The sequence below is a fragment of the Helianthus annuus genome, chromosome 1 (assembly GCF_002127325.2).
Source record: "Helianthus annuus cultivar XRQ/B chromosome 1, HanXRQr2.0-SUNRISE, whole genome shotgun sequence".
In the NCBI taxonomy this organism is placed as follows: Eukaryota; Viridiplantae; Streptophyta; class Magnoliopsida; order Asterales; family Asteraceae; genus Helianthus; species Helianthus annuus.
Genome location: NC_035433.2, coordinates 121,694,530 through 121,708,759, shown reverse-complemented (window position 1 = coordinate 121,708,759; position 14,230 = coordinate 121,694,530). Strand labels below are relative to the sequence as shown.

Below are 14,230 nucleotides of genomic sequence, written 5' to 3'. Positions count from 1 at the left end.
GCTAAAATACAAACAGATGTTATTCAAAGAATAATCGTAACAACAATTGGATGCTAGTTCATCAGCCGGCTAATTAAATAAACTAATGAATAATATGACATTTTCAGTTAAATTATTTTTTAATAAATAAATAAATAAATTGTCTATTACATCATTCATCACTTCTTATACCCTCCAGTTTTCACATTGTATGTGTTTAGTTTAATTAACATTATGATTTATATTTGGTTTTTATTTTTTGTAACCTCGATTTACTCTACCAACGGGCAGGCATTCTACGACCCAACATCTTGTAGAAAAGATGGTGATGCTCCGGGCACAAGGTACACTTGCACTAACAACACCAAGATTTCATGCCCAAGTTTCTTGATTTTTCGAGCAAACCCTCGTTTTCTGACCATATCCGCCATCTCCGCCTTGTTCGGTTTCCCAACCGACGACTTACTTCGACTAAACAATATTGTTTCGCCTTTAGAAACTTTGTTTGTAGATAGAGAAGTATTCGTCCCCGTTCGTTGTTCTTGCTCCGACGGCTTTTTTCAAACGAGATTCAACTATACCATCACCGAAAACACGACAGTGTCCGAAATTGCGTGCGGGGTCTTCGGAGGATTGGTGAAAACGATTACGCTTCTCGAGGAGAATCAGCATCAAGAAGTTGTTAAGGTTGGTTATGTTCTTGATGTGCCCTTAAAATGTGCTTGTCCTAGTAGTGAATATAAATCTTTTGTCACATATCCATTGGTTTCTGGAGATTCTATAGATAAAGTAAGTACAAAATTCAGTATTTCCAAAAATGATATTTTGGCAGTTAATAATTTACAACCTGATACCACTATTTATCCAGAAACAACCATTTTGGTACCCTTACGTTTGAAACTAATTACTTTTACTGTCTCAAATTTTCAACCACCATCACCAAGATTTCTTCCAACAAAACCTGTCCAAGGAGATGTTAATTCGGCGAAACTAAAGAAAGTGTACATTATTGTGTCGGTTATCGGGTTTAGTTTGGTGCTAGGGATATTAATCGTCATGGGTTTATACCTAAACGCGTTAAATAAGTGCAAGCGTGAGATTTTCATCATACCTTCGACACGTAGAAGCTCGTTTACCTCATTTTCAACACCCCCGGCTAGTTCTCCACGGTCAAGACCAAGCCCGGCTGCGAGAAGCTCACCTAGCTCGTGTTTGTCACCTGATCTCCTTGCTAGCATAAAGTACTCTTTGTATAATTTCACTATTGAGGAAATTAAGAGTATTACAAAAGATTTTAGTGAGGGTTGTAAAGTGAGTGAAAATACATATAGAGGGTTGTTTGATGATATGCAAGTGCTAATCAAAGAAGATTGAATTCTCCGAAATACGCCATATAATCGATCTCCATTCTAAAGTTAACCATGTCAACATATTGAAATTACTTGGGGTATGTTACAACGAGTCATCATGGTCATACATCGTGTTGGAGCACCCGACAAACATGAGTTTAAAGGATTGTTTGATTAACTCTTCGAGTTTGACATGGCAGCGAAGAACCCAGATCGCATTTGACATCGCGATGGGGTTGCATTACCTGCATTATTGCATAGTCCCGTCTTACATGCAGACGGGACTATGTAGTGAAAATATCTTTGTGACATCAAAATGGAGGGCAAAACTCGCAGTTTTGTCTCGAAATTTGAATCCCGGGGTCATGGGATCAACCACCACGATCTTGGGATTGGAGTATGAGAAGTTTGATTCTTTGAAGACGTTAGAGAAAGAAAATATTTGGGAATTTGGGATGGTTTTGCTCGAAATATTGTCGGGGAAAGTGAAGACTGATAGAACATCATTACGCGACTCGATCGGCTTTTTAGGAGGTGAGGGTGGTGAAGGAGGGTGTTTTGAGAATTTGAAGAGTTTTATGGACCCTTGTTTGAAGGAGGACTATCGGTTGGCTGAGGCATTGTGTTTAGGAGTATTGGCTAAAGCTTGTGTGGAAAATGATCCTTTGCATAGACCATCCATGGAAGACATCCTCAAAGTCCTTGCTAGAATGGTATGATTTCAATTTTCAATGTTGAGAAGCATAAATATATGGGGTACTTTTGATAATTCTATATATAAATACAAGTTAATGTTGATATGTACACATTGTTCTAATAAATACAAGTAAATGTTGATATGTACACATTGTTCTAATATATTTGTTTTATGGTTGTGTGTTTAATTATTTTTTTCAGTTTTCTTATATTATTATTTGGTATTTTGTTTAACCTTTTTCTTAGAGCTAACCGTTAACATGGAGCTGAATTAAAAGAAACTCTGCCTCCGCCACGCTCTCTCTCTCCGTCGCGCACTCTCTCTCTCTCTTTCTACCGCCAGGATGCGAGAATGGGAAGCGGTAGTTCTTTTCTATGATAAAAAAACCCTTAAATACCCCCTTGAATTTTACTGTTCATTCCATACCTTTATTAATACATAGGAGAATGCTCATTCGAATGAGAAGTGTATGTATATATATATGATATTAAAAAAATCTTATGTGTTTCATTAATAAAGATCGATTGATAAAAAGATTTTTAACTTGTCACTATTTATAAAAAGATCTACTCATCTAGGTGGTGTTTGCTTTTCTAAAAAAGATCTGCGCAGACTTTTTTGTCTGCGCCGCGCAGACATTGCCATCTGTAGAATATTTGTTTTTGCGAAGTTATGAAACGTTTGCCCGAGCTCTTCTTGGTGCAGATTTGGTCCAACCACTTTTAAGATCTTCTAAGTCCTGCAGAGCGTTAAACACCACCACCGTCCGCCACCCACCACCAACACCACCCACCGTCCACGTCCACCACCCACCACCACCACCCATCGTCCACGTCCACCACCCACCACCATCGTCCACCACCACCGTCCAACACCATCGTCCACCACCACCCACCACCACCGTCCGTACACCATCGTCAGTTTATTTTAGAAATCTACATACGTTAAAAACAATTAGCCTTCTTCTTGCAGACTGCAAATGTTTGGTTAACCTCTTCTTCTACAGATGTCTGCAGATTTAGTCCGCATACTGCATACGTTTTACCTCTTAAAAAACAAACTATAACATAGATGCGACAATATATGAAAATATATGTAACATTATAGCTTATAAGCATCAGTGAGATATATATTTGTCTTAAATGTATGGTTGTTGAATTTGTTGATTTTATAAAGAACTCTTGAGCTTTTTTATATGTGAGCACGATACAAAAATAGTTAAGGCTTTTTTTTTTCATTGTCAACTTCTTTCTAAATTTGGCAGAGAAACCCGTTTCACCTTCTATTTATTGGTGAACACATATATTTTTTAACAAACGAAAACGAACAAGATTTTGTTCGTATTCGTTTGATTTGTTTTCATCCCTAGATATAGGCATGGAGTTTGGTAGTTTTGTTGTTTTTTTAATTATTATAAGTAAAATTGTAATTTTATACTCACTTAACAGATGTTTCTAACCGAAATTTATCAAAAGAACGAAAAACATGATGTTTGAGTAGAGAGTAGGGATGATATTCGAAATTTCAGTACCCAATCACATTGCATTCAATATCAATATTATTGTTGCTATTGGTGTTGTTTATTAAGTGTAAAATTAATTTTATACCCACTTAATGGAGTTTTCTAACAAAAGTTGATCAAAGAAACGAAAAATGTGGCTATCAATTAAACAACATCAATGATATATGTAATTTCAGATACTTAAGGATGACAAATGAAATTTCAACATGGACTGTCCATATAGTTTACTTTTAAATCTATATCAATAGGAAAATTGGTTTTTAATAAACCAACATTTGTCCCGTTGGTAAATAATAATCTTACCTACGTAATTGGTATACAATAATCCTACTTATTAACATGTTGGTACTCAATGAACTTCCGTTAATTTTTTTAACTGAAGTTAGTTTTTAAGTTTTATTTATTACACAAACAGTCCATGTAGTTGTAATTTACTAGTTTTAACTATTTTATAAAACAAAAAAACCTCTACAGAGACTTTTTGTGTAATAAATAAAACTTAAAATTAACTTCAGTTAAAAAAATTAATGGAAGTTCATTGAGTACCAACATGTTGATAGGTAGGATTATTTTATACCAATTACGTAAGTAAGATTATTATTTACCAACGGGACAAAGGTTGGTTTATTAAAAACCATTTTCCTTAATAAAATAATACCAAACAAAATTACAAATATAACATCATTGATTCTACTAACAATAACAAAGTCTTATGTTTTTTAAATAATTCAAAAAATATATAACTAAAAACATATGACATTATAATAGAGTTAGCTGATTTATCATTATACAACCTCCCAACTATTCAATCATATTTTTTTTCTATCTTATATGGAATAATGGAATTTAATAATCCCAACTTTCACCAGTTGGCCGACAACGGACCCAACTTCAAAAATAACCACTGGCGGTCCCAACTTTTGACATTTTGTAAAACATTGGACCCTTGCTGGAAGAGGAGGAGAGGGTGGTCCCAACTTCAAATATTGGACCACTGGCGGTCCCCACTAACATCCCTTGGACGGTGTTAGCAAGGGTCCAATGTTTTACAAAATGTCAAAAGTTGGGACCGCTAGTGGCTATTTTTGAAGTTGTGTCCGTTGCCGGCTAACTGGTGAAAGTTGTGATTATTAAATTCCATTATTCCATCTTATATTAACTAAATAAAATAAATTATTATTAAATCTTATCCTATTTTAAATGTCGAATAGAATACTTTATTTTTCTAATAAAATATTACCTTTAAATTTAAATTGTTAATTTAAGATATTTAAATAGTCAAATTACTTATCACCAAAACCAAACTTTGTATTAATATATTATTTATTTTTATTTTCATTATTCAAAAAATTATTATATCGATTTTATTACATAATTTTTAAACAAATCGTATATAACCTTCAATATTACTTTATATATAAAATTATATTTATTATGGGTTTTTTAAATATAGTTTATATTTTATCACTCAAATGGCTGCTTAATGCTTCTTGAATACCATGTTTGACCATTGTATCTCTTTTTAATAATCATCTCCGAAATCACCATATCTATCGCGTATCGAGTATATCCATTAGGTTTTTTGAATATAATTTTCTTATTATTTGGTATATAAAATCATATTTATTCAACCCGTGTAATAAATGAGGGTTTTTAAAGATATAACTTTTTATTATTATTTGGTAAACAATATTACATTTATTCAACCTGTGTAATACACATGGTTTTAAAGATATAACTTTTTATTATTTGGTATATAAAATTACATTTATTCAACCCGTACAGTACATATGGTTCTTATAGATATAACTTTTTATTATTTAATATTTAAAATTATATTTATTTAAACCGTGCAATAAAGAAGGTTTTTAAAGGTATATCGTTTTATTAATATTTAGTATATAAAATTCATTTATTCAACCCGTGTAATACACGTGGTTATAACCTAATTACATAAATAATAATAATAATAATCATCAATTATGTGATTAATAATGGAAACAACGGGACCAGCCTGTTTTAAAATAATAAAATCATATTGAATTTTGATTAAAGTGTACAGTTTTATTTGTTATGTATTTTATGTCGTTTTTCCGTTGTCCATTTAAATGATTCTATTCGGAAAAGTGTTGTAATAATCGCATAAATGGTTCTATTTATAATTTTCGAATGGCCAGACAAATATGAAGCTAAAAAAGTACTAAGAAAAATATTATTTACACTTTAGTAATACAATGCTTTAAGAAAAACATACAGATATACTACTTTAGACGTATAATCACGGTTCTTTTTTTAACAATCAAATATGTTTGCAATACGTTGGAATATTAGTTGCCTTCACTATGTTTTTTTTAAATAATTATTTTTTTTGAAAGGTAACGCTAATTCTTATGCCACAAGGACTCATAACAAGATAGTACCGGCCTGATTACAATTTAAATCATATTACACCAAAAAGAAAACTACACTTCCGCTTTTTAATTACACTTGTATGTTAAACCTAGGTCATTCTTCCCAAGATATTTCTTTGAACTTTGATTGGTTGACCATACAATCAAATGCCATCTCCTTAATCTCCTCCACGAGGTTGTATTTGTTTACATTTGCACCTTCAAATCTTTTTATGTTTCTTGCTTTCTATATATTCCACATTGCCAAAATGTAAACTGCATGAATTATCCTCTTCCTATGCATCGAGATACTCAACCCGTTGACATTTTGTAACATATGTTTAACTGTAGTATGTGACTGACCCGCAAGGACGTTCATCCATAAAAGTAGTTGCTGCCAAACTTCCACCGCAACTCTGCACTCCAGCAAAACATGATCCGCTAACTCGACTTCTTGCTCGCACAATGTACACTGTTATTTTGTACACGTGTCCCCCAACACTCCAATTATCACACCAAAACAGAGTTTTATCCCCCGCCACCACCTTGCTTCTTAGACTAGCATAAATGTTCGCACCATATTTCCGACATTCTTTGTCCATATCCGTTATTTCCTTTCATACCCCAGCATTTATTTTTCTAATGTAAAAGATGATACGTTTCTAGAATTAAAATGTATTGCGTTTACTACTTTTACCCATAATTGATCCGATTCCATTTTCAATCTCTGCCACCATATGACTATCATAGCCAAATTCAATTCCTTGATGCCCCTACCCCAACCCTCCTAATTTTTTCGATGTTACAATCTTTTCCCATTTTACCCGCCCTAGTTTTTTATTTGACCCACATCCACAACCATTTTAACTGCCTTAATTATTCGATGTTACAATCTTTAATATTTCTCACTTTCCACAATGTATCATTTTAATCCTTGTAGTTTTATTAGTTATTAAGTAGGTTAGAGCCTACTAATTTCTACGAATATTAACTCTTATTAACTACATTAAACATTCCTAGTTAAATTACTTCGTACCAAAATATCACTATAACACAATAATCGAATTTTGATATTTGGGGGTGTTACCAATACATGGTAAAAGTAAGGCAAATTGGAAATAAATAATCCCAACTCACTGTTATTGGCCAATAATAATCTCAACTCATTTAATCACCAATAATAATCCCAACTATTCACTTTTGTTTGTAAAATACTCCCACGTTAAAAAAACACTCACGAGGTTAAAATATTGCTGATGTGGCTTAACATGTGTGGACTGGCGTGGCTGGTTAACATCTTACATGTGTATAAAATGATTATCAGCCTCATCTGCACACACAATCACACTCTCCTTCAAAACCCTAATTCTACAAATTGGGCAAATTCAGTCGATTGTGTGTGCAAATGAGGCTGATAATCATTTTATACACATGTAAGATGTTAACCAGCCACGTCAGTCCACACATGTTAAGCCACATCAGCAATATTTTAACCTAGTTAGTGTTTTTTTAACGTGGGAGTATTTTACAAACAAAAGTGAATAGTTCGGATTATCATTGGTGATTAAATGAGATGGGATTATTATTGGCTAATAACAGTGAGTTGGGATTATTTATTTCCAATTTACCTAAAAGTAATCTATCGAGTTCATCCCTCTAAAAACATACCGGAACATGGAAACAAATTGCGAAAATTGGAAACAATTTGAAGGAGCATAATATTGATATGGTCTCGTTGATTAAAGTGATAGTAGGGAATGGGAAAACTTTGGTTCTGGGTGGATTTTTGGACAGGAATTGTGCCTATGTATGTTGTTTCCTGGATCATACAGACTTGAATCAGTTAAAGATGCTTGGGTGCCGGACAACATTGAATATGTGAACGGGGTGGTGGTTGTCAAGTGGGGCTGGGCATGTGATCCTAACACTCCAGAAGAGCTTGAAGAGCTAGAAACCAACATCGAATTGATCCAAGAAAAGTGTATATTGATTGATAAAGCGGACTAATGGCAATGGACGACTGACAGAAATGGGGAGTTTTCGGTTAGATCGGTGATGAAATTAATGACCAACTTGAATCAAAATATAAATGGATTCAGATTCAATGGAATCATGGCTGCCTCTTAAGGGCACTAAGGGCGCCTTTGGTTAATCCAATTACTAATTGGCATACCGCCGCCTCTCCTTTGTTCGTCTTCAGTATCCTCCTTTCACGGTGAGTAGTCACCGATCGAAAACTAGTCGTTTGTTACCGTTGCTTTATATCCATTATTCATTTTTAAATAATTTTTTACAATTTTCCTTATAAACAACACCATTTTTCACTTCTCTTCTCAATCCAAACTTCTATCAACCAAATCATTTCTTTCACATTCCAAAAATCTCACCATATTTTCTAAAAAATTGCGGATGACATACCGCTATTCATTCCATTCGACATTGGTGAAGACGATGATTCTTCCTCAAGCGATAGTAGCTTAATTTTTTTTTTCCAAAATCTCATCGAGCATGCCGCACTAGAAGACACGAGCACGTCTGGAAAAAAAGTTGTCCGTTGTGATCGAGAGAAAGGTCACGAAACCCTTATGGCAGATTATTTTGTCGAGGAGCCCAAATTCAACGAAGAAGTTTTTCGTCATAGGTTTTGTATGTCGAAAAGGTTGTTTTTAAAAATTGTAAGTGACGTGCAAGAGAATAACTCGTGGTTTCAAGAGTGTGTGGATGGGAGAATGAAGAAGAGTTTTACACTGTTGCAAAAAGTTATATCGGTGATTAAACAACTTGCAACCGGTAACCCTCCAAACGAGAACAACGAGTATTTAAATATGGCCGAAAGGACTTCCCGTGAGTTTCTAGAATATTTTTGCGAAACAGTATGTAATTTATACGCTTTCGAGTTCTTACGTAGACCAACAAGCCACAACGTTGCGCTTTTGTACCAAGCTAATGAGAAGAAACATCACCTTCCTGGGATGTTGGGTAGTCTTGATTGTACACATTTTGTTTAGAGAATTTTTCCAACAGAGTTGTGGGGAGGTACCTGACAATTTTGCTCAAAGCGGTGGCCTCTCAAGATTTGTGGATTTGGCATTTTTTGTTGTCTATCAGGTTCACAAAACGACATCAAGTGCTCCAACAATCTTCGTTATTTCTTACTCAATGAAAGGGAACTGTACCAAAATGCCCATTTTACGTGAACAACCACTTGTATATGTGTGGATACTATCTTACCGATGGAATCTACCCTACTTGGTTCATGTTTGTGAAATCATTTCCGTATCCTCACATTATGAAAGAAAAGAAGTTCAAGAGGCAACACGAGGCGACAAGAAAAGACGTGGAACGGGCTTTTGGTGTTTTAAAGTCAAAATGAGGTATACTTAATTGACCAATGCGTGCTATGAGTGTAAAAAATATTAGGTATGTCATATATACGTGCATTATTATACCATGATTCTAAAAGACGACGGAAACGCGATTGCACTGGTACATATTCGGGATCCTCCAGTTGAGCCCGTTTTCGATGATACTGTTTATAACGAGCTCATTGATGAAAATATGCATTGGAGACTATAATATTATCTCATGGGGCATCTTGGAGAAAAAGATTTACTCTACCTTTTGGCGGATTCCGATGATGAACTTTTAAATTAGTTTTAGTTTTAAAATGTCTTTTTATATTTTAATGTCATTTTATTTATTTTATTTTAATGTAATGTCTTTTTTAATGTAATTTTATTTATTTTAATTTAATGTAATGTCTTTTTTTTTAATTAAATGTAATTTTATTTTGTTTAAAATATGTTTTATTTATTAATGCATAATTTATAGAAATAGAACATAAAAAAAGAAATGGACTCCCATGTGTTTGAGCACCCCTAGTGTTTAGACCGTGGGGTATGGTGGGGCGGGGGTTTAGGGCATGGGTTGACACGTGGATTAGAGGGCACTCAATACACAAACCCAAGTTGTCGGGGGTATGGTGGGCGTGGCTGGGCTGGCGTGGCCAAGCCACATCAATTTTTTTAATATATATATATATATATATAACCATTAAAAACTACATAAACATACATAATAATTATCAAAATAAAAAACAATCATTCTTCTTCGTCTTCGTCGGTTTCGAACCCAGGAATCGTTGAAACATGATCCGCCAAATCAGATCGAAGGTTGTGATGTATATTCTTTGACTTGATCAAAAATTCATTTGCTGCTTTATCTTCGTCTGTAACTGTTACGTTACCTGGTTGGAGGTTATCGTCATCATAGTAGGTAACGACCGCTCTACCTTCATCCTCCAAAATCATGTTGTGAAGAATGATACATGCGTACATCACGTTTCCAATTTGATCCTTGTCCCATAGTCGACAAGGCATTGCTAATATTTGCCACCTTTTCTTCAAAACACCGAATGCTCGCTCGACGTCTTTACTAGCAGCCATTTGGACCCTGTTAAACTTTAATCTCTTTGGATCTATGGTCTTGTGAATGGTTTTACGAAAACACCCCACTCTGGGTAAATTCCATCAACTAGGTAGTACCCATACACGTACTCAACCCCGTTTACAAAGAAAGTTCCTTTGGGTCCTATACCATTTACTCGATCATTGAAAAGGGGCGAGTGGTTTATGATGGTAATATCATTATGTGAACCTGGCATACCGAAGAACGCATGCCATATCCAAAGATCTTGGGACGCAACCGCTTCAAGCATGATGGCTGGCATCCCGTGAAATTCACTCGTGTGAGCGCCTTGCCATGCGGTAGGACAAAGTTCCCAAGGCCATTTCATACAATATAAACTACCTAGCATCCCGGGTAGCCCATGATAATCTGCGTGATATTCCAATATTTGTTGCATGTCACTGAACGAGGGCTTTCTCAAATATCTTTTCCTATAAAGTTCTAAAATACACGAACAAAAGTTGTGAAGACTTTCTCTAGCTACACGCGCAGACATTTTTAAATAGTCATCCATAATGTCCGAACTATTGCTGTACGCTAACTGCCTAAGTGCAGCCGTGACCTTTTGCCACGTAATAAATCCTAATTGCCCGGTTACATTCGGTTTTTATTGGAAATAAATATACTTCTCCTCAAGATCTCTAGATATCCTTAAAGATAAGTTTCTACTCATACGAAAACGACGCCTAAACATTTTTTAATCATACTTAGGTTCCGCTAAGAAGTAATCACTTACCAACAAATTGTTAGCGGTGTGCCGTTCACGAGCGATGTACCTCCTCCGTTTAGGTTGCGGAGTCCCTTCCTCATCGTCTTCGTCTTCCACGATAGCTTTCACCACCGCCGCGATCGTTTGTAGAAATATTTCCGCACCATCGTTAGATGAGATGATGATGACGATTCACTTGAACTTGAAGAACTCATGGCAAGATTGTGTTTTGTGTGTTTGATATTGTGTGAGAAAAATGTTAAATATGGTAAGGTATTTATAAAGGATTTTTTTTTTTTAAAATGCCCCAACGGCTAGTTTGGTTTGGCCATTGAGAGCCTGCCATATCATATTCATAGACCCGCCCCACGCCCGGCTTTAAACTCCCGCCCCTTGGGCCACGCCCCAACCCAAGCCCACCCGGGGTGGTGGCTTGGGCGTTTTCATCCAACCCACGCCCCAACCCAAGCCCCATACCCCACAGTCTTAAGTGCAAAATGGGGAGTGAAGAGGGGAGTTGACAACTTGACACGACATGTCTTGATTGGTTATGTGAAGAGTTTTCCATTCCCCATGTGTTTGAGCACCCCTGTTCCACCCGTAAGGTAAATGTGTTTGGATGGAGGTCAAGCATGGAAAGAACCCCGACTAAGGAGGCATTGATCAAGAGACAAGTTAGCATTTGTTCGGACGTGTGTTTGCTATATAATGATAGGGTGGAATCGGTGAATCATTTATTCACGAGTCGTGACTTCACGAATGAGGTTTGGTCGGGTATAACTTTCTGGTGCAATCTTTCTTAATCATATTTTGGTTCTCGGATATCTTGAAGCTCAGTGAGACATTGCAAGTATCCAAGATGCAAAAAGGATGGTTTATTTGGTTTTGATTCTCACATGTTGGGTCAGATGGCGTGGAAAGAATGATCTAACTTTCCAAAATAAAAAGACTACTAAGCTGAGCATTATTAATGAGGTGCAATCTCTTGGGTTCTCGTAGATTAAGAGATCAGCGAAACCAATCATGATGGATGAGCATGAGTGGAAGGCTTTTAATTAGTTTCTTGTAACGGTTTCTTTGTTAGCTCCGTTGGTTTGCTGTAGTAATCTCTAGTTCCTTGCTAGATAGGTTTCATATTAAACTAGTAATCAGACCTCACGCGCATTGCTATGCGAGTACATTGTAAACATGGAACAAATTAGTCCAAATGTTATTTGATGCATTAACCACACGAAAACACACGTTTTGATGTATTCGATTTAACTCAATGCATTGCGACTGGATTTATATTGTTCAACCATAATGTCTTTACATGTGACCCGGCCCATACATAGGAAACATACAAAAAAAGCATAATCAAGAGTTGAAATTTTACCCCTGGCGTGTTGCGACGGAGTTGAAATATAGAGTTACTTTAATTTACACGTTCAGATGAGAACATATTATATTTGACCTCATTTGATTCGAAACTAAATTTACGGCGTAATATTAACCGACTGAAACACACATAATAAGTATGAAAACGTATTATATTTGACCTAACTTGTTTCAAAAAAAAGTTTACATCAAAACGTAGACCAATCTTTTAAAGGAGTTATAAAATGGAGTAATAGCGTAGAGAGTAAAACTATAATTTTCAAAAGTTGAGGAATGGTGAAATATTTTGATATGTATTTATTAAAAGGTAAAATGATGTTGAGCGAATGTATTGTCATGTAATTGTTATCGTTGTTATATAATAAATACTAAAGTGCCTAAAATGAAAACAACTAAACAATAACTTTGTATCATAAAATAGTGAGGATTATTTTCGTAAAATTCTAAAAGGAAAGGGCAATTTAAGTAAATGTCACCGACATATACTTTAAGGACACCTTGTATACTCTAACTCCCATAGGTGTTAATTCTAGTTGGCATTCGTTAACACCTGTTATACCGTTCTTGAAGGCTGTTAAGAGCCATTAAAAGTTTCACATGTTAAAAAGTTAACTAGGAGAGAGAGGAAGGGAATCAAACATTGTAAAATTTGCACACACAACATGCTATATATATGTATTTTAATTAATTTAAGAGACGTTAACAGGGTTAAACCATTTCCTTAGTGTGAGGTAAAATGAAAGAGGGACAAGTAGGTGATGTGGCACCTCCATGTAGTTAAGGGGTGTGAAAGTATACCCCATAGCCTAATACAACATACAATTATCCCTATCTTAATTTGTAAATCCACTTAGGTTATCTCTCATCTTGCAATGTTGGTTTTACCATACGTTAATAGGCGTAACTTTGGAAGGATTATTTCTTCGCTGATTTAGTGGTATTATATTTTTAAATTTTTTAAACTGCTTAGTTTCTTCAAAACCGTGTTACTGATGGTATAGACCACTTGTTCATACGAAACACTCTTCTAGAAGTCTTTACGGTCTTGGTCGTGTGTTTTTTTTAACATAAATTATATATCGAACCACTAACTACAGTTTAGAGAACCAACGATAAACCACAAGTGGGGTTGGGTGAGTTATGATTCCATTTTAGACCATGTGTAGCGGGAGAAGGAAAACACTTGGGCGTTTTGCGCCATGTGACGGTCCGGTCAGCACGTGAGCATTGTGTGGCATTATGTTAAAAGGGGTATAGTGGGGCTTGAAATCTTGTTGGGCATTATAATTTAATAGAACTAAAAAAAACATAAAAAATGCGATTGGCCAAAGATAAAGAAGAAGGCGTTGAAAAAAGCACAGTCCGGACCTTCTTTCTTTTTTTTTTTCGAAAAACCGCCCCTGGGACGGTTTTTAGGCCTTGTTGGGCGTTTTTTTTTGGGAAAAAACGCCAAAAAACCCCACTACGGGTGGTCTTATAAACACGGTCATGAATCAGACATGCTATTTCGCTTTTTGAAAGATGCTTAGAAATTTTACCATAATAGAAGCCTTGTGATAGAATAAAAAATTATTTAAGAATATGCATCCTTATTATTTATATTGGTATTTATGAATCATACAGAATAACTAATAAAAACTTGTATAAAAATTCCTATAAACATAAACAAAATTAATCCATGATCAATATTATAAAACAATAAAAATATAACTTTTCGTTGATCTCGAGCTGCACATCAAT

At 35.2% G+C, this 14,230-nt stretch overlaps 2 protein-coding genes across 2 annotated transcripts; both read left to right on the top strand.

The window, feature by feature from the left end:
• The first annotated feature begins 213 nt into the window (after positions 1-213).
• Positions 214-1,353, top strand: LOC110929667 (lysM domain receptor-like kinase 4). The gene has a single exon (XM_035988956.1). The coding sequence runs from the start codon at positions 214-216 to the stop codon at positions 1,351-1,353; it is 1,140 nt and encodes a 379-aa protein (XP_035844849.1).
• A 103-nt stretch (positions 1,354-1,456) lies between these two features.
• LOC118479663 (protein LYK5-like) lies at positions 1,457-2,212 on the top strand. The gene has a single exon (XM_035974307.1). It carries the CDS (start codon positions 1,481-1,483, stop codon positions 2,045-2,047), a length of 567 nt encoding a protein of 188 aa, XP_035830200.1. The 5' UTR covers positions 1,457-1,480; the 3' UTR covers positions 2,048-2,212.
• The last annotated feature ends 12,018 nt before the right edge of the window (positions 2,213-14,230 follow it).